The sequence below is a fragment of the Ambystoma mexicanum genome, chromosome 1q, assembly GCF_040938575.1.
Source record: "Ambystoma mexicanum isolate Mex_15411 chromosome 1q, UKY_AmexF1_1, whole genome shotgun sequence".
Classification (NCBI taxonomy): Eukaryota; Metazoa; Chordata; class Amphibia; order Caudata; family Ambystomatidae; genus Ambystoma; species Ambystoma mexicanum.
Genome location: NC_090922.1, coordinates 1,219,068,098 through 1,219,091,096, shown reverse-complemented (window position 1 = coordinate 1,219,091,096; position 22,999 = coordinate 1,219,068,098). Strand labels below are relative to the sequence as shown.

Here is a 22,999-nt window from a genome sequence, read left to right as displayed (position 1 = left end):
GTGAGCCACCTATCTATCCTGGAATGCGAATCATGTACAGAGGAATAGAATGAATACATTCGGGAATCAGGGTGTACAAGTCTCCATGCGTCCAATAGTGATAGCTGCGATAGAGCGGCCAGAATCATTTTAGCAGCACTGGAAAGTTGGCGGGGCCGAGAATCCGATCTATCCCAGTCAACATCAAGGATCGTATTGAAGTCCCCACCCCAGGGGATCGGGACAAGGGGGAAACCAGCAAGTAGGGAGACCAGGTGTGTATAAAATGCAGGGTCGTCTGTGTTGGATCCGTACACATTGAGAAGTACAACCTCTTTACTATGCAGTCTGCCGTGAAGCAAGAGGTGACGACCTAATGGGTCTACATGTGATTTGATGTGTTGAAACCTCACACTCCTAGGAATCATGATCATGACCCCCCTGTTTTGGGTGGAGTAGCTTGTGTAGTACCTTTGGGGACCCCAAGTCTTGGCAAACCTGTTTCACCCCTCAGATCTAGTGTGTATCTCCTGTAAGAAAAGGATTTTAACCCTGTGGCGTTCCACATACAACTGTAAATTCTGCATCTTTTTATAATTTCTGAGACCCCTCACATTCCAGCTCATGCAGACCAAGTCCTGATCAGCCATCAGGGTAACCAAACAACATGGGAAATACTAGATATTGGGTCAGATGTCTATCAATGAATTGCGTACACCATAGTATGAGCACATACTCAAGCCCTACTTCGCATGTCAAGCATTTTTTGTTGTAACTCCCCCCCCACCCCTTCCCACCCACAACCTTCTCTCAATCAGAGGACTGAAAACCCAACTCCCAACAAACGACAACAAAAACAACAGCATCAACGCCTGGGGTTTGTGCACATTTTGGGCGGTGATGCTTCGGAACCGGGACCAAAATTAGGATCAAAGTGGCACTGTGTGCTAGTGATGAGCAGAGACAGGCAGACCAAGTGCAATAATTAGAGCAATCCAAGGGTGAATAGAAGTGTGCAAATAACATGACAGTCGGTACATGGAGTTCCCAGCATCAGGATACACAGGGATCAGAAAACAATTGGGCACAGCATACCATCTTAGGCAATTTACTCCACATGATATGATATGATATGGCATTTGTAAGGCGCCTATACACAAGTGTTTCAAGGCGCGATGGATATGATTGTGTAACCAAGCGTGGATGGACGGAGAAATGTAGTGTACAACATTAGTGGCGGATCATATAAGTGGAGGGGCTGAACAATTTAAACAACATTAGCAGGGCAGGAATAACCAGTCAGCACAGGGCCGATTCAAGGGCCACCCCAGCCACAGGGCTGGGGGATCAGCAAATGACCTACGTGCATTACATGTCAATCATCATGGCATGGAGCATGATCATATGCACAGGTGAACTCATCCAGGAAAGTGATAGTCAATAAATTTGGAGACCTCCTCAGGGATGGTAAAAAAGAAAACCTGGTTGGAGTGTTTGACCCTGAGCTTGGCTGGATATAGCATTGAGTATTTGACCCCAAGATCACGCAGCCTCCTCTTGGCTGCAAGAAAGGATTTACGCTCCTACTGGACTGCCACAGAGAAATCTGGGTATAAGTGAATCCTGGAGGATCCTAGGTAGAGGTCTCCCTTGACCCTTGCAGCTTTGAGCAGGGGGGCATCACGGTCACAGTAATTTAAGACTTGTGCTATAATAGGGTGCAGTGGTGCACCCAGCTTTGGTTTGGCTGTAACTGTGCGGTGAGTCCTCTCAATTGCAAATTGAGGTGAAGGCTTTGGAGAGTCAAGGAGTGCCTGCAAGGTCCGTTCAACAAAGTCTTCCATGCTCCCCCCGATCTTGTCCTCGGGGACCCCGATGATACGAATATTGTTGCATCTAGAGCGCGATTCGAGATCCTCATTCTTTTTGGCAACCTCAGAAATCTGTCTGGAGAGTGTTGAGATATCAGCCCGAAGGCCGCACCCACTCTCATTTCAACCTCAGTGACTCGGTTGTCAGTCTTTTCCATGTTGGTTTTAATTGATGGTACCATTCATGTCATCCAGTTTGGAGTGTAGGGTGGTGAACACCTCACTCATGAACTCCATCATTGATTAAGATTCAGGGGGCTCAGGAGGATCCGATGCGGACGGTTCATGTTCCGAGATGTCGCCAGCAGGTTAGGACGGTGTTTTAGTGAACATATTGATAGAACTCTGTTTTTTGCCGGCACCTTTTGTCATGGTTCCACGGGGAGTCAAACATTGATAATTGAACAGTTTGAACAGGGCACAGCCGGCTCCAATGTTCAGGCCCCCTGCTCGGGCTCAGTGAAAGTGGTGATTCGAATGGCTAGAACCGAGTGGTAGTAGGACGGTAGGTGCAGGAGAGCGTATTGAGTTGCAGTGAGTCGGTGGTAAGTAGCTATATGCATAGAGTCAATTTCCGGTGTACCACAGGAGTCTGGCCAGATGTATGGGATCCTGTAGCCTCACACGCGATCTTGGGCAGCAGCCCAGAAAGGGGGTGTAAAGAGAAGAAGGTGTTGGGGCCACCCAGGGCAGCTAGGCATATATGAGATCGGCAGCTGGATGTAATATTGATGGTGGATTTTAGCCGGGGGAGCCGATCATCCCGAGACCAATCACATGAGTGCTGCAGAGTGCATAGGCCAGACCTCCGAGTAAGCATACGCTAGTTCAGCTAGTATGGGTATCCGAAGTTGCATGGAGGTCCTGCAGAGTGATTATAGTTGGTTGCACATAAACAGTAGTAGATGCGCTCTTGGCAAGGTTAGATTGGCATTGGCAGACTCACAGAGCTTAGGTAAATCCCTGTTACGCTGTAGGGTAGGTAAGGTAGTTGGATGATGCGATGACCCCAACCCTAGGGGCGTCAGGGGAGTTCAGTGGGGAGCAGTGCCGGTGAATGAAGCGAGTTGCTGGTGAAAACCCCCAAGCAAAGCGGCGCTTGACTCAGCTAGCCTCGGGTGTTATTATGTGACTTGTGTTCCAGAATGCTGCACCGAAAGTGCAATGGCGTCCCCAATCATCAAACGCAGGAGGAGACACTGAAGAGGAGGCAATGTTCCCACCCAAAGGCAGGTGGGGCGAAGCACCATGCGAACCCCCAGATCAGCGCCGCAGTCAGCCGCTACCGTGGACTCACCGTGTGGGCAAGGAGGAGTTCCAAGCCTCGGGGGAGGACGCAGGGTCGTTTCCAGTGTTTCACCGGGCCCACAGTAACGGCTGCCGGGTTAACGCAGTTGAGGCAGGGCGGGCAGATAACGGGCCGGTGTATGCTCTAACGGGCGGGATTCCAAAAGATGCACGGTCTGCTAATTCTATTGAACCTCTCCCCTGCTTTTTGACCCTTTTGACCTGGGACATCGATTTACCAAAATGCCAAGGGTAGCGGAAGTGACATCACACATCCTATATCATAGGAAGTGATGTCACATGACCTTTGACCTGGATGGCATCAGTTCCTCTTAAACCCTGGTGAAATAACAGGAAATGGCTTACAGGCGTAAAAAGATTTACATAAATGTAACATTTATCAAATACTAAATCGGTACAATAGCAGACTAGGATATTTTTTAAACCAACCACATTTTAACAAGGGTGCTGTCTTCATATGCCATGGATGCGGGTCATAATATGATAGGGTTACACCCAATAGACTCAACATAGGGACGAGCCACTGCCATAGATATGCCACTTCAGCATTGTGTGGCCAGTTACTTCCATATTATGCCAGTTATAGCTGTATGTCAGGTATTTAAATGATCAGTGGAGCCCCTACATTGCCAGTTGCTGCGATATTACAGTACCCAGAAATCCAGTAGATGCAAGTCCAAAACAATGCACAGGAGCATTAATGCTTTGATTCATGATAATGATTTATTTATATAGCACTTTCGCCAAAGTACTATTCATAGCACATAATTAAATACAATTATCATTTCATCCCAAGTTGGAACTCATTTACCTACCTCGTAAGAATGAAAGGCTGAGTTGGCCTTGCCAGGATTCAAACTTGTAGATCACAAATAAATCGCAGCAGTGAGCACTTAACACGCTGAGCTATCTTACCGCTTTGCTATTAAAAATACAATGCCACAACAAGAAAACATGTCAAAACTGGCTGCACAATGTAGGCTAGACATGTAATAACACTTATCATGCTTGCAGTAGCCTCAATGATGCACAGTAAAACAATGCCATGCCACAGTAAAACATACCTTGATAGGTTTCACCAAATTGACAATCTAACCACATAATAACACTTATCATGCTTACTTTATCATAGACGCCCAGAAGAATATAAGAGGCTACATTAAGGAAAGTGTAGACTGGCTGCGCCCAAATGCCAGTCTAGCCAGGTAATTACCCTTCTGATTGCTTTATCAGAGATGGTCAGTACAAAATGTCAAGCCACAGTAAGAAATTGCTTGATTAGCTTCACCAGCATGCTATGTCTATGTAATACCACTTATGAGGCTTACTTCATTATACATGCCCATAAAATATGTCATGACACAGTAAGAAAAGGCAATACTGGCTGCTCCCAAATTCCAGGCTAGACAGTTAATAACACTTATCATGATTACTTTATTATGAATGCCAAGTACAAATATCATGCCACAGTAAGAAATGACTGGACTTGCTGTACCACAATGCCAGTCTAGCCAATAATACATATCATGCCTGCTTTATCCTTGATGACCTTTATGTATTAGCACACCCCTCCCTTGCCCTGCCCCACCCTTCCCACACGTCTCCTCTTCCTCCCTCTCTCCTCCAGCCTGAAAAATCAACTCCTCGGCCCAGTATTATCTCAATGTCCCTCTTCCTCATCACAGTACTTATGTATGAGGTAAGGTGCTTCATAGGAAATTACTGAGATGAGGAAGAGTCTCACTAGGAGTAATAAAGATTACCTGTAAGTAATCCAGGTATTTCACGAAAGCACATACATTCACACACCACTTACTCCTTTTACATGCACTCATTCCCCATTCACTCATTCAGCTATTATTGATATTTATATTTTATTTGTATTGTGCGTGTACACAAGTGTTTCCGAGCGCAAGGCAAGGGAGAACAAAAACAACGATCTTACTAGGCCCAGAGACATTGAGAACGTGCAATTGCATGGGAGAGAGAAAGGGGAGAAGGGCTGAGCAAATGAAAAAGATACATAATAAATATATAATAAAAAGCAACAAAAAGTGGTAATGCAGCCAGAAAGTGGCTAGTGCTGGGATTAAGGCAACAGACAGGCAGACAGGGTGTGTCTGGTAAGTGCAGGGGGGGGGCTGTATGGTTATAGATACAGACCCCAGTGCAAGGTATTGACAGGAGGCATTGCGGGTGGGTGGCAGAGTGAGTAGGTACTTGGGCCCGGAGGTCAGAAGGTAGGCCAGGTGCACGGTGCCAAGAGAGAACAGATCAGCAAGGGAGAGGAGGGGCGAAGGCAGAAGCAAAGAGGAAGGTCTTGAGGTGCTTCCGGAACCGGAGATGGTCAGCTGTTGTGATAACCAGTAAATGGGGGATTCAATGTAATAGTTTCAATATACTACAGTTCAAAGAGGGGCTATCTTTACCATGGAAAATGCAATTATTGATAATGCACATTGATTTATTTCCTGTTACCATTTTTCTCTGTAAGACATCACATTTATTTAGAAACATTTATTTACAATCATTATTGAAAACATCTCTGTGTAAAGTTACCCAAAATTCCTCTGATCTCCATTTCCACTGGTTCTCCTTCATTAATTTGTGACAAAGAAGTAGAGTCTAATTCTGTTTCTGATTGAAACAGAGATATATTATTCACCTCAGTCTTTCTAATAACTGATAAGTACTAGTTTTCCTACTGTCTGCTACTTAAGTTAATATAGTGGGAGTGGCTCACACAACTGAGATATCTCTAGACTTGGCACCACCTCACTCACTAATTTTAGTTTTTTCTATTGGGTGTTGTGTAAACCAAAACTATTGCACTGGCAAAAACAACTAGGAGAGCAATGACACGTGAGAAGCTACAGCTTGTGGATGTTGTTTAGTAGTTTACCCGACCATTGACTGCCCATAGCCACGCTAACCCCTATGGCCATTCCACCCACTACCTTTCCTTCCATCCCCAATAACATCCTTCTGGGATCTCTTTGAGATAGCTCTATCAAGCAGTAACGTCAAACTTTCGCCTGACAGTGTTTCTTGTAACCAGTCTGCTGAGAGTTAATGGCTTGATTGCAGCTGTAAATATGCTATTGATGTAATAGACATTTTTTAACCAAGCGTGCCTTCCGCCACTTGCTTTTTATATGTTACATGCAAACGTCCTGTTAAAAACAAGCATCTGCAAAGCCAATGGGGTTGGCTTCTATATAGCTATTAGATATCATATGCCTGATAAATCACACAATGTTCCAGTTGTTGTCATCTTATAGCCAGGGAGTACTAATAGTGCAGTGCATGACAAATGTGTGTCCCATGGCTACAGAGAAGCACAAACTGTTGGCTTCGCCAATGCTTGTTTTTGTTTAACTTTTCCAACTCATTCCTGTACCCTTTTGACTTTGTTATAATACTATATGCCCCTCTTAAGTACCTTGGGACATAGGCTGAAGGCTGCAGTAAATAACATAGCTGGTTCAGAGGCAGCACCTCTTCCATTAGTACCACTCTTGCTTATTCTTCCTTTTCTACCAGTGTTCTTCCCACACTGGTCCACAGAGTGCTATTCAGTTCGTCTACAGGCAAGGTATGTTAATGCTGACTGTACGTTTAGTTCTTCCAATCATGTGTTTTCTTTTTCGTCACCCACCTGATTTTCGCCCAACATATATAGCTCACTAAATTGAGTTGAACTCCCAGACGCTGGCAGGCCGTATTTAGTAGTTTAATCAGTTGGCTCACATGGTCTTCTTATTCAGGACCGGAGGCAGCTGTGCTATTTTGTACTATTTTGCTTTCGATACATGCACTCGCTGCTTGCCATAACGAGCTCTTAAGAAAAGGCTCAAGTACATGCGTGCGACTTGCAGATTCCGCTCATCATTTTTCATAGTTTTACAAGCAAAGTGAGAATATAATTGAACGCATTTAATGGTGATACCTACGTTTCCTTTTTACCATTCCCTTGCGCATGCGCCTGCCGCCGTTCATTATAAGCTTCTTTAATAGTGACGTGATCCTGAGATGTGATACATTACTCACACCGTCCAATTAGTTCGTTAATAGACGACTCGCTTGGTAATTCTGAATGTCAACTATTTAGATTCGCGTTCTCAAGCAGATGAATAGTTGCAAGGATCTTTTTATTTTTATTTATAATGAATTGGACATATGAAAAGCAAACAAAGCGAATAGAACAATAAATGGCTTTTAACACTATTAACGCGATAAAAAATAAAGCATTTGAAGAAATGTTCTATTGAACCAACACAGTAGAAACTTTGAGAAGCTAAATAAATTAATAGAACAAGGGGAAAAAGAGAGAAAAGAAAAGAAAAAAAAAGGAAAAATAAATAAATAAAAACAAAACATAAAAAAACACACTAAACGAAAAGAACACCTCAATACGATCATATACATTATAAAAACATGCAAAGAAATTGGCACAAAATACAACAGTCTAAACCAACATATCCATACTGCATCATTCCTCACTTCCTGAGACACCATAATATTGTTTATTTAAGAGTCTTTCTCCCCTAACTCTAGTTCTTTTAGGACTGTGACTACTTCAAATGTCAAAAAGACTTCCTCACCCGATGATAATGGCTCCCAGAAAATATCAGTATCACCTTCCTTTCCTGGCTCAAGTTACATTCCTCTGACATCGGTTAATATGTCTACCTCAATGCCTCATTCACATCCTGTTCACTGTGGAGGAGGCTTGACTGTTGAGTTAAAATACAATTGGGAACTGCTTCAATTAATTTTGATCTTAACCATGTTAGCCCGCTACCAATTTTGAACTGTCTTAATTGTGTTTTTGTATTTTGACAGAGGGAAAAAGCTGATAATTTTTCCTCGAGCAATATCTTTCCTTGATAAACATCCTAATATTTTGCATTTCTCTCTCATCTGTACAATTTAACAGCTTTGGGCTCACAGGGACAGATTAAATGGGTGTTTTTATTTGTTACGCAAATTGTACAGCAGTCGAAAAGAGAAGATCCCTGATTTGCCATCCCATGCATCTCAGATTTACTAAAAAAAAAAAAAAAAAAAAGCTGCGTCACCTCCAGTGAGCAGTAGCTTGGGTCACAAGGCCAAAACATGTTTGGGGATGCTTGTTGTCACGTGCAGAAGGGATGTGACCTAGTATTCCGGGCCTTTCGTTTTGTAATGGCTTGGCAGGCAAAGAACGATGGTCTGAAGTGTTGCCCAGAGCAATGCCAGCCATCACCTCTTTTGTTTTGCTGTAGTCATCCCCAGTGCGACAGGTATGCCCAGACGTGGGTCCCGTACCTGCTGGGCCTAGAGACCCAAGCTACTCCTCACTGATGAGGCCCAACAAGGTCGAAACATGTTTGGGCTTGCTTGTGGTCTCGTGCTGAAGGGATGTGTCCTAGCAGTTTGGGTGGGACTACCCCTTTTTGGGTGGGGCCAACCCTGATTTGCATATGGTCTTTCCCCTTTAGTAATGATGTGGCATGCGAAGTGCGATGGTCTGGAGGACTGCCCAGAGCAATGTCAGAGGTTAAGATTAATTCTAAACCTTCGCAATTCACACGGTGATCGACAGCGACGTAGTAAGCAAAGAAGCTACGGCACCATTCATAGACACATATGAGTGATTTCAGCAAGCGCACAGAAGGCGCTTCGGAGTGAAGACTTCCAAACAACTTGTATATCAACCTGTGACACTGTAAAAGAATGCTTCAGATGACCCACCACTGTGAGACTTTGCGGACATCACAAAATCCTTTTCACCTGTCCTGAAGACGGCACCTCAAGATTAGCAACCCACAGGGTGCCAGAAACACCACTAAGTGTCTACCAGACAAATGTGAAGATAATCATACCACATTTGAAAGTCACCATGTGGACTAACCCACACTGCAATCAGCTGTATGATTAAGTGCAATTGTATAAGGTTGTTGTGAGAAGCCTTGAATAGTCTATTCTCACCCGTAAAATCACGGGCAAACAAAAGGTTTCGGATGATGACGTAATGTGTTTAGTGATCATAAGAAAAAATGTGTTTATGTATGTAAAGTAATTGGGGTGTTCTTTTGATATACAGACCACCTAAAGGGATCTGTACTAAGTGTGCTGCAATCCATCCCAGGCCAGAGTCATACAGGTGGGGTAGCCTAGGTCCATGTTACTATTATATTCTAAACCTTCAAGCCATCACCTCATTGTTTTGCTGTAGTCACCCCAAGTGGGACGGGTATGCCCAGGCGTGGGTCCCGTGTCTGCTGGGCCTAGATACCCAAGCTACTCCTCACTGATGAGTCATAACAACGCGAAACATGTTTTGGGATGATTGTGACCTAGCAGTTCGGGCTGAACTGCCCCTTTTGGGGTGGTGCCAAGCCTGATTTGCATATGGCCTTTCCCCTTTTGTAATGGCATGGCAGGCGAAGAACGATGACCTGGAGGTTTGCCTAGAGCAATGCCAGAGGTTAAGATTAATTCTAAACTTTACAGCCATCCCCTCTTTTGTTCTGATGTTGCACTGCTTACAGCATTTCTGGCTTCCAGCTCCTGCAATAAGGGCGGACAGCGACACACTGAGCACACTTTGTGCGCACGCTTCAGCATGACTACAGGTTTTTAAACATTGGCATGGTGGGTGGTTCCAAATAGACTGTCACAGCTCAAAGGGCGCTCAGACACCACAGGTTGCCAAGATTCCAGGCAGTTCTGTTTCTGACCATCCCCTTCTACTATAACCAGAAGCAGGTAAAGAACTTCCAACTAGCCAAGATTCAATAAACTGCCATTTCTTTCATTTCAGGAGGTGTAGGTCTAAGGAGCAGATCTGCTGCTACCAGCCCCACCGGGTCTGTCCACAACACGCCAACCCATCAGTCCAAGCCACAGCATTTGGATCCTTTCGCTGACCTCGGATCACTTGGTGCCAATTTAGCAGGTTGAGTAAAAGAAGCATTAATCACAATATGTAACACGGCGCTCTGGGGACCATAGAAGAGAGACTGCAATCAGGGTGTATACTTTGTCCAAGAAGAACATCAGGAGTGTTGTTGGGAGTGTTTAAGTTGGAGCTGTAGCTACTTTGTAGGCGATGGATGAAATAAAGACAAGGAAAGTATTGTTGGTGAAAGGGTGTGAGGAAGCGAGCTGGGTCAAGGACTGTATTATGAATATCAGTGTTTTTTAAATAACTCCTTCGTGGGGGCGGATGGGGGCAGTTAGACAAAACTGTCTTGGTCCATAAATAAGTTGTTTAAGACTTCAATCTGTATGAAGTCAACTGGGTCATCCCCTTGGCATTTAAGACTTCAGGCACAGACTTACTCAATGACCTCAATCAAAGCTCTGTCAGACAACCCAAACACAGCCATTGGGCGCAATATTAGACATAGGGCTTGGGTGATAGGGCAAGACAGGCAAGTATCAAAGTCTGGTTTATATAAACTGTGTTTGATTTTGCAGATTAAACTGCACTGTTGTATTGTTTTGGTCCATGGTTGTTAAATTGCACAGGTGAATATTGCTTCTGGCGGTGGAAAATTGCCACTATTAGATTAATCTGTTCAGATGATAAGAGGAACATGTTCTAAAGTAGTCACAAATAAAAACATTTATGTATCACAAAAGGCCAAAAAGAAGGATTTAAATTCGTTCCTACAGAGAAAACATTCAGGTGAGCAAATCAAGCATCATTGATACGGTGCAGAGGCCGTTCCGGCCAACATGGTCCCTGTAGACACATTTAAAGACCTGAGAGCTGAGAGGGCGTTCCACAAAGTTAACAGGCCCATGAGGCCCCATATGGTTTGATGGTGAGGTCCATAAAGCTATTAGAACCCATGTCGCCCTTGAGAGTATATCGTTTTTATAAATACATAAATGTTGTATTCTGCCAGAGCAGTCATAGGGATTTGGTTGCAGATGCGTTGCTGGTAGCGTTGAAATGTAGTGCTCTGACCAATCTGCTTCCTATACAAACCAATCTCAGAGCTGCACTGGATAGAAAAGTCCACAGATTGTCTGATGAGAAGGCCTGTTGAACTTTCGAAGGGTTGTTATGATGGTTAGAACCTGCTGTCCACAATGTATGAGTGTCTAAATAAAATAAAACATGATCTAATGAACCGTGATCTTAGTTCAATGGAGGGGAAACCGATTAAGAAGTGGCTCGGCAGCTGGAGTGAACAAGTGTACTTACATGCCATTCTTTTTGGGGAAATAAAGTGGGAGGACTATGACATGCCACGTAGCTGCACGTAGGATCCACGCTTTGGGATACCATTCTCAGTAATGGACTTAGTGTAAGGAAATGAAGATAGACAACAACCATGATACCGGTTAATATGTGCTGGAAATTAAGGGGCTCAGGATAACATGACATGAGGTCAAACAGGTGGCAATCAAGATGTAATGCAGTGAAGTGCATCTGGCATCTGAGAGTCAACCCCGAGGGAGCAGTATGGGATTGTGAGAAGGATATTACATGTTTCTTATCCAATTACCACAATGTTTCCAGTATTGTAAGCAAGCAAGGAGATCCATGGTAATGTTTAGGTTTACAGAGATGATTGTACTCGAAAGAAAAAGGAAGTGGTGTTACAGCAAAGGTCATTGGTGAGGCCTCATCTAAAGAATTGTGACAAGTCGTGGACTCCACATTTCCGATAGATAAATATAGATTGCTGCTACTTCAGATAGAGATCCGTCAGCATTGCACCGTGTTTCTCCGCGCAGTCTGCACGAGAAGACATCTGAATGAGACATTGACATGCCTCAGGGGTGTACATGAAGGAAGGGAGGAGAGTGTGACCTGCAGCACGTGCAGTTCTAGATTGAAGATCTATGAGCTACCAGAGATGGCCCTAGTCTGCTTCTTCACAGCAAGAGTGGGGAATTCATTGCACTGCCTTCCGGAAGGAGCGGTGGTAGGTACAACTAGTTAATAGAATTCAGAAAGGCATAGAACAGACAAAGCAGCAGTGTCAACGTAGGGGCATAGGTAGAGCACGTGCCTTGTAAGCACATTTGAATTATTTTAAAGATAGACTTTTCAAATGTATTGTCAATGATCACTTTCAGAGGACGGCTTTGGGTGCACACATTGGTTAGCCAAAGAAATGTTATAACATTGGTAGGACATATAGATAATAACAATTAATTCAGAGTAGTAATGTGTGCACACAAAGCCACCCTCTTAAAGTGGTCCATTGATGTGTAAATGTAGAGAACAGTTACAGAAGAAGATGCGAGTGAATAATGGGTGTTCGTAAAATAAGGAATTAGGGTTCTTTTTTTCTTTTTAACCTTCCAATTTGTGACAAGTTTTCTTATCATGAATAACATAAGTAGATGTTCTCATAAACAAGCCTTGCATTTGATTGCTTTGCTTCTTGTGTATGTTCTGTAGGTGGCTCCTCGTTTGGCAGTAGGCCTACCACACCAACTGGCATGGGTGGGGGATTCCCCCCACTGAGCTCCCCGCAGAAGCCATCACCTCAACCAGGAGGCGGTGGAGGCTGGCATCCAAGCACAGGGTATTCTTGGCCCCCGTCACAGACAAAACCTCAGCAAAGTGTCCCGCATTCTTCCCCACAGAACAGACCAAACTACAATGTCAGCTTCTCGGCCATGCCCACCGGTCAGGGCGATCATCGCAAAAGCACAAGTAACCTTGGTGAGTAGTAACATGTTATTTGTACAAGTGTCTGTCTCTTGACCAAAATTGTCTCTTATCGGATAATATTATTAGTATGTGTTATCAATCCTGAGATCATTACTGCAGTGTTCAATATATTTTTGGAAGTATTAGTGATCATACTTATACAGGGACATCAAGAAATTGGCCTGTGTGGGAACTCACGTTCGCATTTATCCATTCATGAGAATCCTTTAGCGAATGCTTATAAAACACTGCAAATATCTAAGGAGTTTTACACTTTTGCAATTCAGTCCAACCATATCACGAAAGAGATGATCTTCGCTGAAATACTAGGCCACATCCCCTTTGCCATACTCGGATCACTCATCAGGTGGCATTTTTGTGCTTTCAATGAGGGTCTAGTAATTAGTGTTCTTCTGACGCCTAATATCAGACTCTGCTGCACTGATGCACAGTTCTGATACCCTCACTCACTTACCAGCCATCTGTGCTGGCCTCACTATGTGAGCGCATCGACTCACTGATTTGCAGAATCACAATTCATTGGAATTGAGTCTGGCTGCTTTGATATTTCTTGAGGTAAGGTGAGACTCCTTCACCATTTGCACTGATTTTCTGTGCACTACAGTGATAGGGTTTGGGATACCTGAATAGTAAATGCAGAAACACCTAGATTTGGGATACGTGGATAGAGGGATGAACACCTGAAATGGGGCACAACAGTAAATGCAGAAACACCTAGATTTGGGATGCCTGAAATGGAGGTACAACAGTAAATGTAGAAACACCTAGATTCGGGATACCTGGGTAGAGGGGGAAATGCCTGAAATGGGGGCACAGCAGTAAATAGAATAACACCCAGATGTGGGATACCTGGACAGAGGGAGAAATGCCTGAAATGGGGGCACAACAGTAAATGCAGAAACACCTAGATTTGGGATACCTGGATAGAGGGAGAATCGCCTGAAATGGAGGTTCAACAGTAAATACAGAAACACATGGGGCCACAGCAGTAAATGCAGAAACACCTAGACTTGGGATGCCTGGACAGAGGGAGAAATGCCTGAAATGGGAGCACAACAGTAAATGCAGAAACACCTAGATTTGGGATACCTGGATAGAGGGAGAATCGCCTGAAATGGAGGTACAACAGTAAATGCAGAAACACATGGGGGCACAACAGTAAATGCAGAAACACCTAGATTTGGGATACCTGGATAGAGGGAGACACGCCTGAAATTGGGGCACAAGAAAGTCCTGTAGACTGCCCGGTGAAAGTGGCCCGGTGAGTCAGAAAACAAGCCTGTCCAGGTAGAATGTGATTACTTGTAATATCCTTCTGCCTGGGCAGATATATTTACTGCATGCCTCTGTGGTGCCAGATTTCCAAAGTACATAACCACTGGAAGACAGCACAGCACTGTTGGCCCTTCTACAGTGGCCGCCTCACCCGTGCTAGATCAGTTGGAGTAAGTAGAAAAGGCTGGGGGCAAAGAGCAGTAAAATCAGGAGTGGTATGGTGGTATTTGTCATCTATAGCAGGCCTGGAAGCTTAACTCCAAAGGGGATAAGGTACGAATGGGAGTAGGACTAAGAATAAGGCAATAAGGGCACCTCCTCCAACTGTGTATTACCACAACAAATTATCTAGAAGGCTCCCCTGAAAGAAGTGGGGTGAAACCCTCTCAAAAGGTGGTAAGAAAAGAAAAAGGGAAAACAGGCAACATGAGATATCCAGTACCTGTAACTCGCTATTCAGTCTTTACAGAATAAATCAAGACTATGAAAAGGAACAAGGAAATCCACCAATCAGGCCAACTGGCCAAGTACAGGATTGGTGCATGGGAAGCAATCAAGGTGTAGACAGGGAACTTTCTGCAGGCCGCTGCTGAGGCACTGATTTCTCCTCTGTCTGATTTTTAAAGGCCAGGATCCACTCCCTTTGGTGTCTATCAATCCCTAGCATATAGCACAGGTCAGGCACCTGCTTGAACATAGGTGGTCAGGCAGAACAAGCGTTGTGCTCCACATAGCTTCAGTGCATCCTGGATATGGATGTCACTGAAGCCGGTAGCTGGAGTACAGCCTCCATCTGCCCCCTTCCTGGCCTGTCCGAGATGTCCCAGGATTCGCCCAGCCAAGTCAACTATAGAAATGGTGTGATGGCTTCCCACTAGTGCAGGGTCCTGGATCCTAACAGGTGGACAGTACATATTGTGAAAATATGGCACTTTGGATGCATGAAACTGCGCTTTAACACTATAAAATTTACAATTGACAAATAGCTGCTTCAAGTATTTACATAATTTTTCTAATTCACTTTAAAGATTCTGCACATAAAGGGCCTGCTGACAATTTTGAAGACTTGCTCTCAAGTCAAGGGTTCAGTGCACACAAGGACAGGAAGGGGCCCAGAACGATAGCAGAAATGAGAAAAGAGGAAATGGCTAAAGAGATGGATCCCGAGAAGCTAAAGGTAAGAGCTCTGCTCATATTGCGGTTATGGTAGAGGAGCAAGTGCAAACTGAGTGTCCCATTCTCTCCATGTGACTGCGGGAAACGGGCTTCCATGCATTTATGCCGCCACGCCAGAAATGCTGGGATTGAACCTTTCTATGTAGCTTGACCATATCTATCATAATCAGAAAAACAATATTCACCTCCACATCCGCTACACACATTCTCGAAGATGTCCAAAACTGAAAACTCCTAAACTACCAAAAAACATTTTGTTATAAAACATACCCTATATCGTTTCCCTAAAAGGCCTTGTTAACATTTATTTTGCTGAGGAAAACACATAATCAAACCTACCTATCTGCAACAATGCCTACTTAAATACTATCCTTACTGAACCCTCTGCTCATCTACCTCCAACCTTCTGCGAGTGAGCTGGTTCTACAAGCAGAGATTTGGAGGGAGATATTTATCCTCAGCAGAGGCCTCCCTCTGGAATAGCCCCCCTGCCGCCCTCCGTCTTGAGCCTGATCCCCTTAAGTTCTGGAAACTCCTAAAGACATTCTCTTTCTCCTCTTCCTTCTATCTCCCTCTACCCTGCTAACTTCTCTTCTCCACTTTATCCCTCTCTCCCTCCTTTCCACACAGTTTGCTGACTGGCCGCTGGGTGTGCCTCAGAATCTCACAGTTCCTTGGCACCCTCCCCAGTCCTCTCGCACTTGCCTCCGGGCCTGCACTTTCCATATCGCTACTACACTAGGTTAAGGACCCATGATAGTGGTATCTCGCAGTAATTACCCAAGTTTCTGACTGACTGGGCGCACTTGGACTGCCCTCCCCCTGAACTTGTGCTCCCCCTGCACTTGTTCCCCCCTCCTCTCTCCTGTACCATCTGTGCACTTGCAAGATCTGAACGTACCATGCCTTGAAGATCATCATCTATCTTCCCTGTCACCCCTTCTTGCATGGTGGTGCCTCAATGCACTTGGAAAAACTGCAGAATGGTGGTCACACCCATTTGCTGTTATCTGCACTGTTATTTTGTATTATGTGACTTACTCTGCCTGTGCAGACTTGTATCGTTCAGAAATTCAAGGGCTCTGAATGACTGTTGTTTTTTCCCTTGTCCCCCCCTCCTTCAGCTCTGTGAAACACTTGCCTTGTGTATAGGCGCTTTACAAATAAACATTACCATACCATACCAAAAAACACACTGGGCATGATTGTAAGTTTGGCGGTAGCTGTAAAACATCCAGTAACTACCATTACCAGGTCTTTTACCACCTTGATACCAAAACTGTTGTTTGTGCCCGCTTTTGTGCAGAGGTAAGTACCTCCGCACAAAACCATTACTGCGTGCAGTAGTTATTGGGTGTGGTAGTTATCATATGCAGTAATTACCAGGTCTCATTGAGTCATATATAACTTCAAAATATGGAATAACGAAAGGTCCGCGTGACTTGGAATCATGCAGACCTTTCCAGCACCCAGTAATTACTGCAGTTGGTAACGTTCAATGAGCATCCACCATATCACCATATCAACATTCAATGTCAGACAAGGTAGCAGTTAACCTGGGCCATCTGTGACATCTTCTCAACAAAATCAAGCATTGTTTGAGCCTCTACTTATAGCTCCTTCCTGATCTACTAACTATTGAAACACGCTTCCATTTTTGGGCAAACTTTCTGCGATTTTTGCTCCTCCACCATGTCCTGTCTTACACACAGGTACACTGTTGGAATGGATCAAGACACGAGAGAGGCAACTTTACTTTGCTCCATCTGCGCAAATCTTTTAGTTTCTCCCTAAGAGCACAGTCAATTCTATTTAAGGATGTGCTGAAATGGTGGATGGTTTTGGAAGTGGCGTGCTGTTACCCTGACCAGCGTCGCTCCCCATCTCGACTCATTGTCTAATTGCATACATTTACGCAGACCGTTCAATGGCTGATTAAAATAGCTTTGTTATAATTCTGTATTGTGCAATAACACTGTTCTGATCTGGCATACGCATATTGACTTCGTCGTCATCATTCATGCTGCCCGTACCATTGATCTCCGAGTCCGTCACGTTTATCATGTCATGTGTACCATAGGATCTAAGAGTGTCGGTCCACTGGTCTATAAACGCTTCATTTCCACTCGACTCAAGCTGGGCTTACATGTTCTTCACCACGTGTAGATATATAATCCATCAAATCACTTCCTCGTATGAGGTATTTGATTAGGTTCCTAAATACGATGTGATAGTTTCCCTTGCAACATTTTGCAGTATTCCAGAAGATGTTTTGATGTTTGTTAAAGTAGACGATATGCTGCAATTTGTTCCCTTTCTCCCACACCAACAGCAAGGAGGCAGGGACGATACATGGGCATCTTTAAAAGCTCCAACACTTTATTTGTTCCCTAAAAATTATTACAGAATGCTTCCACTTGTAGCCCTTCTATCATACCATCTGATACTCTTTTTAAAAAATGTGTTTATTTGTAAATCAACATACAGGAGAAATTATACGAACGCATTACATGTAGCTTCTCAAATCGTGCAAACCCAGAGTCCCCTTCTCCCATCCCATACGTTCCCTGGCGAGCATAGTTCTCAGGCCTTAATTGGACTGGTCTGGTGGCAGTAGCGGGTCGTCCATAGCGTGAAGGGCTCTTGCAATCAGGCGCGGTTTGTGGGTCAGGGCCGGGTAGTTCAGGTCATAGTCCAGTACTGGCACCCAGATGTCTCGAAATCGGTGAAGCAGTCCCGCTTTGGTCGCTGTGACCCTCTCGGCTATTAAAATATCCCAAAGTTTAACCCAGCAAAGGGCCATCAAGGGTCCGCCAGCAGACTTCCAGGTGCGGGCCACCGTGATCTTAGCCGCTAACAAAAACTGGGACACTAAGGCAGCTCTTCTCCCCGACCGCGGGTATGAGTCTGGCAGTGGAATCCCTAGGAGGACCTGTTTGGGCGTGAGCGGAATGGTCACTTGGGTGACATCCTTTATGGTAGCTAAGCAAAGAGTCCAGAACTCCTTCACTTGGGGGCAGGTCCACCACATGTGGAAGTAGGATCCTGGAAGGCCGCAAAGTCGCCAACAGTGGGGGTCTAGTGCCGGTTGGAAGTGGTGAAGGCGTTGAGGGGGGTAGTACCAGCGCAGGAGTAGCTTATGGGCACACTCCCAGTTGGTAATGCAGCAGGATGTCGTCCGCGTTCTTGTCCAGATGTCCACCCACCTGTGATCCTCAATGGTGTGTCCGAGGTCCGTTTCCCATTGAGAGATGTAGGAAGGCCTAAACTGGGGGGGTCCTCCTGCAGCAGTCTATATAGGGCAGAGATCTTTCCCTGGGCCGTTAGGTCGTTCACTGTCAGCTCTAGTGAGGTGAGGGGTCTCGTGGCCGCCGCACGGGTCTGCGGGTGGGAGCACCAGTGCCTAAGTTGGGCGTAGGAATACCTATCCGTTTCCGCTAACTGGAAAGTCATCTTGCAGCGTTCAAAGGTTAGGGGGGAATTCCCCTCGAAGAGTTGTCCCAGAGTGGTGAGACCCCCTGCAACCCAGTTTCTAAAGTTTTTGGGATGGGCCCCGGGGGAAAGGCTGGTTTGAGGAAGATTGGGGAGAGCGCGCTCAGGTCTCCTGGGACACCCCGGTGACTGCGAGCCCACTCCCAAACCTTTATCATTTGTTTTGTGCTGTTAGAGTGCCCAGCCAACTTCGACGTAAGGCTGTAGATAGGAACGGGAGGAAGCGCAGGGGGAGAGAAAGGCAGGATTGTTCGATTTCCACCCATTTCGGCCAACTTGTAACAAGCCCCCATGCTTGGAGGTGGGCTAGTTGCGCTGCCATTTGGTATTTATGGAGGTCGGGTTCCTCCAGGCCTCCCAGTCTCGTGCTGGCGGGATGCGTGCTTTCTTCCCCCTCCAGATGAAGTCCACCATCTTTCTTTGGAGCCGCTGTAGGGGGGGAGCGGAATGGTGATCAGGAGGGCGGCACAGGCATAGAGGAAGCGAGGAAGTAAGTTCATTTTGCATGCCGTGATGCGGCCTAGGAGGGAGATCTCTTGTGATTGCCAGCGGGTCAGATCCTTTTCTAGTTCCTCGAAGAGTGACGGGAAGTTAGCCCGATAGACTTTTGTTGGATGTGCGGGGATCTGGACCCCCAGGTAGGGGATCGATATTATGCTCCACTGGAAAGGACCTCTCTCCTCCAAGGACTCTCGTTCAGCCGGGGTCAAACCCACTCCCAGAGCCGCTGACTTTTGGAAGTTAATCGCGAATCCCGAGACCATCCCAAAGCTGTGGATTTCAGTTAAGGCCTCCCTGATGGATCCCTCAATGTTTGTAATGGTGAGCAGAACATCATCCGCATAGAGGGCCACTTTATGTTGCGCAGAGCCAATACTCAGGCCACTGATTCGGGGGGGTTTTCCAGACTCGTTGAGCCAACGGCTCCATGGCCAAAGCAAAGAGCAAGGGGGACAGAGGACATCCCTGTGTCGTTCCGCACGTGAGGGAGATCGAGTCCGATAAGTGGCCGTTGATTCTCAGCCTAGTCCTAGGGGCCTGGTAATTCACAAAGATCATTTTCTGGAAGCTCGGGCCGAAGCTAAAGGCCTCTAGAGTGAGACGCAGATAAGACCAGTCCACCTTGTTGAACGCTTTGGTTGCGTCCAGCGCCAGTAAAGCTAGTTGTTGGGAGTCCCGAGTGGCGATCTCAATTAGGTCCAGAGCCTTGCGGATGTTGTCTTTTGTCGACCTATGGTGAATAAAGCCCATTTGATCTGGGGTCTATGATGTTCGGGAGGATAGGTGCTAGACGATTGGCCAGGATCTTGGAGTATATATTGGCATCCAGATTCAGCAAGGCAATGGGTCTATACGAGCTAATGTCGTGGGGGTCCTTCCCAGGCTTGGGGATAAGGACTGTGATAGATTCTTGCATTGTTGGGGTGACCATTCCAGTGGCCACGAATGAGTTGTAGAGGCGGGCCAGGGGGGCCAATAATTGGGGCCGAAAGAGGCCTGAGGCTCTAGATTTTAGGCTCTTAATGGCTGCCTCCACCTCCTCGGTCGTAATCGGTGCTTCAAGGTCTTCCCTGGCTGCCAAGGACAGGTTCGGGAGGGCCGCCTCTCGAATGTATGAACGTTGCTTAGTCGGATCCTTCGGGGCCGCCGTCATTATTTCCAGTTGGTGGGCGGTTGCCAAGCGTACTTTCTCGTGGTCCGCGTAGTGGATCACCCCCTGCGGATCACGGCGGCCCAGGATGGCATTCCTACTCTTCACCTTTGCCAGTTTGTTCACCAAGAGTTTGTTGGCCTTATTGTTGTGTGCATACTACCATTGCTTGGTTCTGGTTAGCAGATTTGCCGTAGCCTCAGCGTAGTGAGCTTCCAGCGTTTTCCTAGCCATTTGTAGGATCCTGTAAGATTTGGGGGCCCAGCCCTTCCTTTTGTGAGTAGCTTCAGCTTCATGGACCTCAGCCTCCAGGACGGCTCGAGTCGCCTGCTTTCTTTTGTGGAATGCGGTACCTTGGGCGATCAGCTCTCCTCTAAGGACCGCTTTCATGGTATCCCAGGTGTTGGCCGGGGAAGTGTCCTCGTCCCGGTTTTCAGCAAAAAAATTCTTGATGGAGCTTGCAATTGAGTCTCTCACAGCCATGTCCCCCAGAATAGGGTCATATAAGCACCACCGGCGGCGTGGAAGGGGCTCCGGGTCATGGGACCGCAAGGTCAATGTAACTGGGGCATGATCCGAGAGGATCCGGGGGCCAATTACCACATCATCAGTGAAAGTCAGGATCTGTGGGGAGGTCAAGATCAGGTCAATTCTAGAGAAAGTACGATGCACATATGAGTAGAAGGTGAAGTCCCTTTCATCTGAGACAGTACCCTCCAAGAGTCTACAATGTTCAGCGTGCGAAATAGGTGGAGCAGGCCAGTGGCCAACTTCAGGTCTCTGGGTGTCGGGGGGTGGGACCTGTCCTTGAGAGGGTCCGGGGCCCCGTTAAAGTCTCCTCCAATGACGATATGCCCCTCAATGAATGGGAGGAGGGAGTCCTCTAGGTCCTGGTAGAAGCCCTCCTGGTATTCGTTCGGAGCGTACACCGAGATGAGGGTATAGGGCTAGCCATGTATGGTGCATTTGATTGCAATGAAGCGACCCTCTTGGCATCGTCGTGAGTCAAGGATCTGGGGCTTCAGGTCTTTCGTGAATAAAATAGCGGTGCCTCCCTTCTTAGTTCCGTTAGAGGCGAGGAATTGCAGCAGAAAGAATCTGCTTCGTAAGCGAGGAAAGTCCACCGGAATCAAATGTGTCTCTTGCAAGAAGGCAATTGAGGTCCCGCCGTCCTGTAGCCTCTGTAGAATTGATTTCCTCTTCGGGGGGGAGTTCAGGCCCCTAACATTCAAGGTGGTGAACTAAGTTTCAGATGCGAAGGTTGGTCCGGAAGATCCACTTGCTGGGGGGGGGGTCGTGGGGGAGTTAGGTCAGCCATGGACGTGAGACCGTAGTCATTTCGGGGTCTCCTGTGGTAGAGGGTTTTTTAACTGGTCTAACTGGCCTCCAACGGGAGGAATTCACATTCACGAATGACCTCCAACGAGAGGTCCAAATTGCGGTCAGGGGGTCGATTTAGAACTATCCACATGGCTCCTAGGCGCCCAGGCTGTCATCTGACAGCGCCAACATGGTTGAAGGTGTCTCCAAGGGTAGGGTAATGGCATCCGCCTTGGAGGGGGTTATGGACCACATGGGGTCCGCGGCGAGATGTAAAAGCTTCAGGCGTTTCCAGTACCATGTGTCTGGTGCAGGCATTATAGCGCTTTATTTAGGTTTGCGGTTCCTCTGCACCCTTGACCATGGGGTCGGTTTCGGCTTTGGGGAGGTCGTGTCTAGAGCCGGCTTGTTCGGCTCGGAGCAGAGGGGTCTGAGGACCCAGGGGAGTCCGGATGAAGGATTGATGCTGCATCGTCAAGGTGGCTGATGGTGCGCAGGGTGCCCTTGTACAAGAATTGTAGAGCCGTAGGAAAAAGCCATCGATAACGGATCTGCTGATCCCAGAGAAAAAGTGATTAAGGCCGGAGCATCCTGCACTTCTGAAGAGTCAGTGGGGAGAGGTCTTGGAAGATCTGTATCGCGATTTCCTGGAATGAGAGCTTGTCCTTTCAACGGCCAATAGCTGCTATGGCCTCCTTGGTGGTGTAGAAGTGGACCCTAGTGATCACATCCGGGGGGAGTCTGTATCGATACCCCGGCGAGGGCGCAGCCTGTGGGTCCGATCCAGCAGGAGTTGGGTCTCATCCAAGTCTGGCAGGAGAGACTGAAAGAAGGTGCTGACATATTCAGGGAGCTCCCGATCGGAGATTGAAGCGGGCACCCCGCAGAGGCGCAGGTTGTTGCTGCGAGAGCGGTTTTCCATGTCCGCCTGCTTATGTTCAAGGATTTCGGTTCTCGCCACTAGCGACTGGACGGCGCGTTTAATTTCCGTTAGCGAGGTGGAGTGGTCGGTGGTTAGGTCCTCGACCTCCCCAACCCTCTGTTCTATGTCGGCGACTCTTTGTTCTGTCTGTTCCAATTTGGCGGTGAGTTCCGTCATGCAGGCTCTAAATTCCGATTTAATATCGCTCATGAAGGCTTGGAGATCCTCCTTGGTCACAAGTGACCTCCCGCCGTCAGCCGGCTTCTGGGGAGTAAGTTTGGGGGGGCCTGCTTTCTTACCCCTCTCCGAGGCTTGCA

At 46.5% G+C, this 22,999-nt stretch overlaps 1 protein-coding gene across 4 annotated transcripts in view; it reads left to right on the top strand.

Moving 5' to 3' along the window:
• Positions 1-22,999, top strand: part of DNAJC6 (DnaJ heat shock protein family (Hsp40) member C6) — a 564,838-nt gene that overhangs the window by 489,069 nt on the left and 52,770 nt on the right. For all 4 annotated transcript variants that reach the window (XM_069641979.1, XM_069641980.1, XM_069641978.1 and 1 more), the window contains 3 exons: positions 9,967-10,101; positions 12,571-12,837; positions 15,150-15,298. In XM_069641979.1, coding sequence (XP_069498080.1) covers positions 9,967-10,101; positions 12,571-12,837; positions 15,150-15,298 — 551 coding nt within the window. The remainder of the gene's footprint in view (positions 1-9,966; positions 10,102-12,570; positions 12,838-15,149; positions 15,299-22,999) is intronic.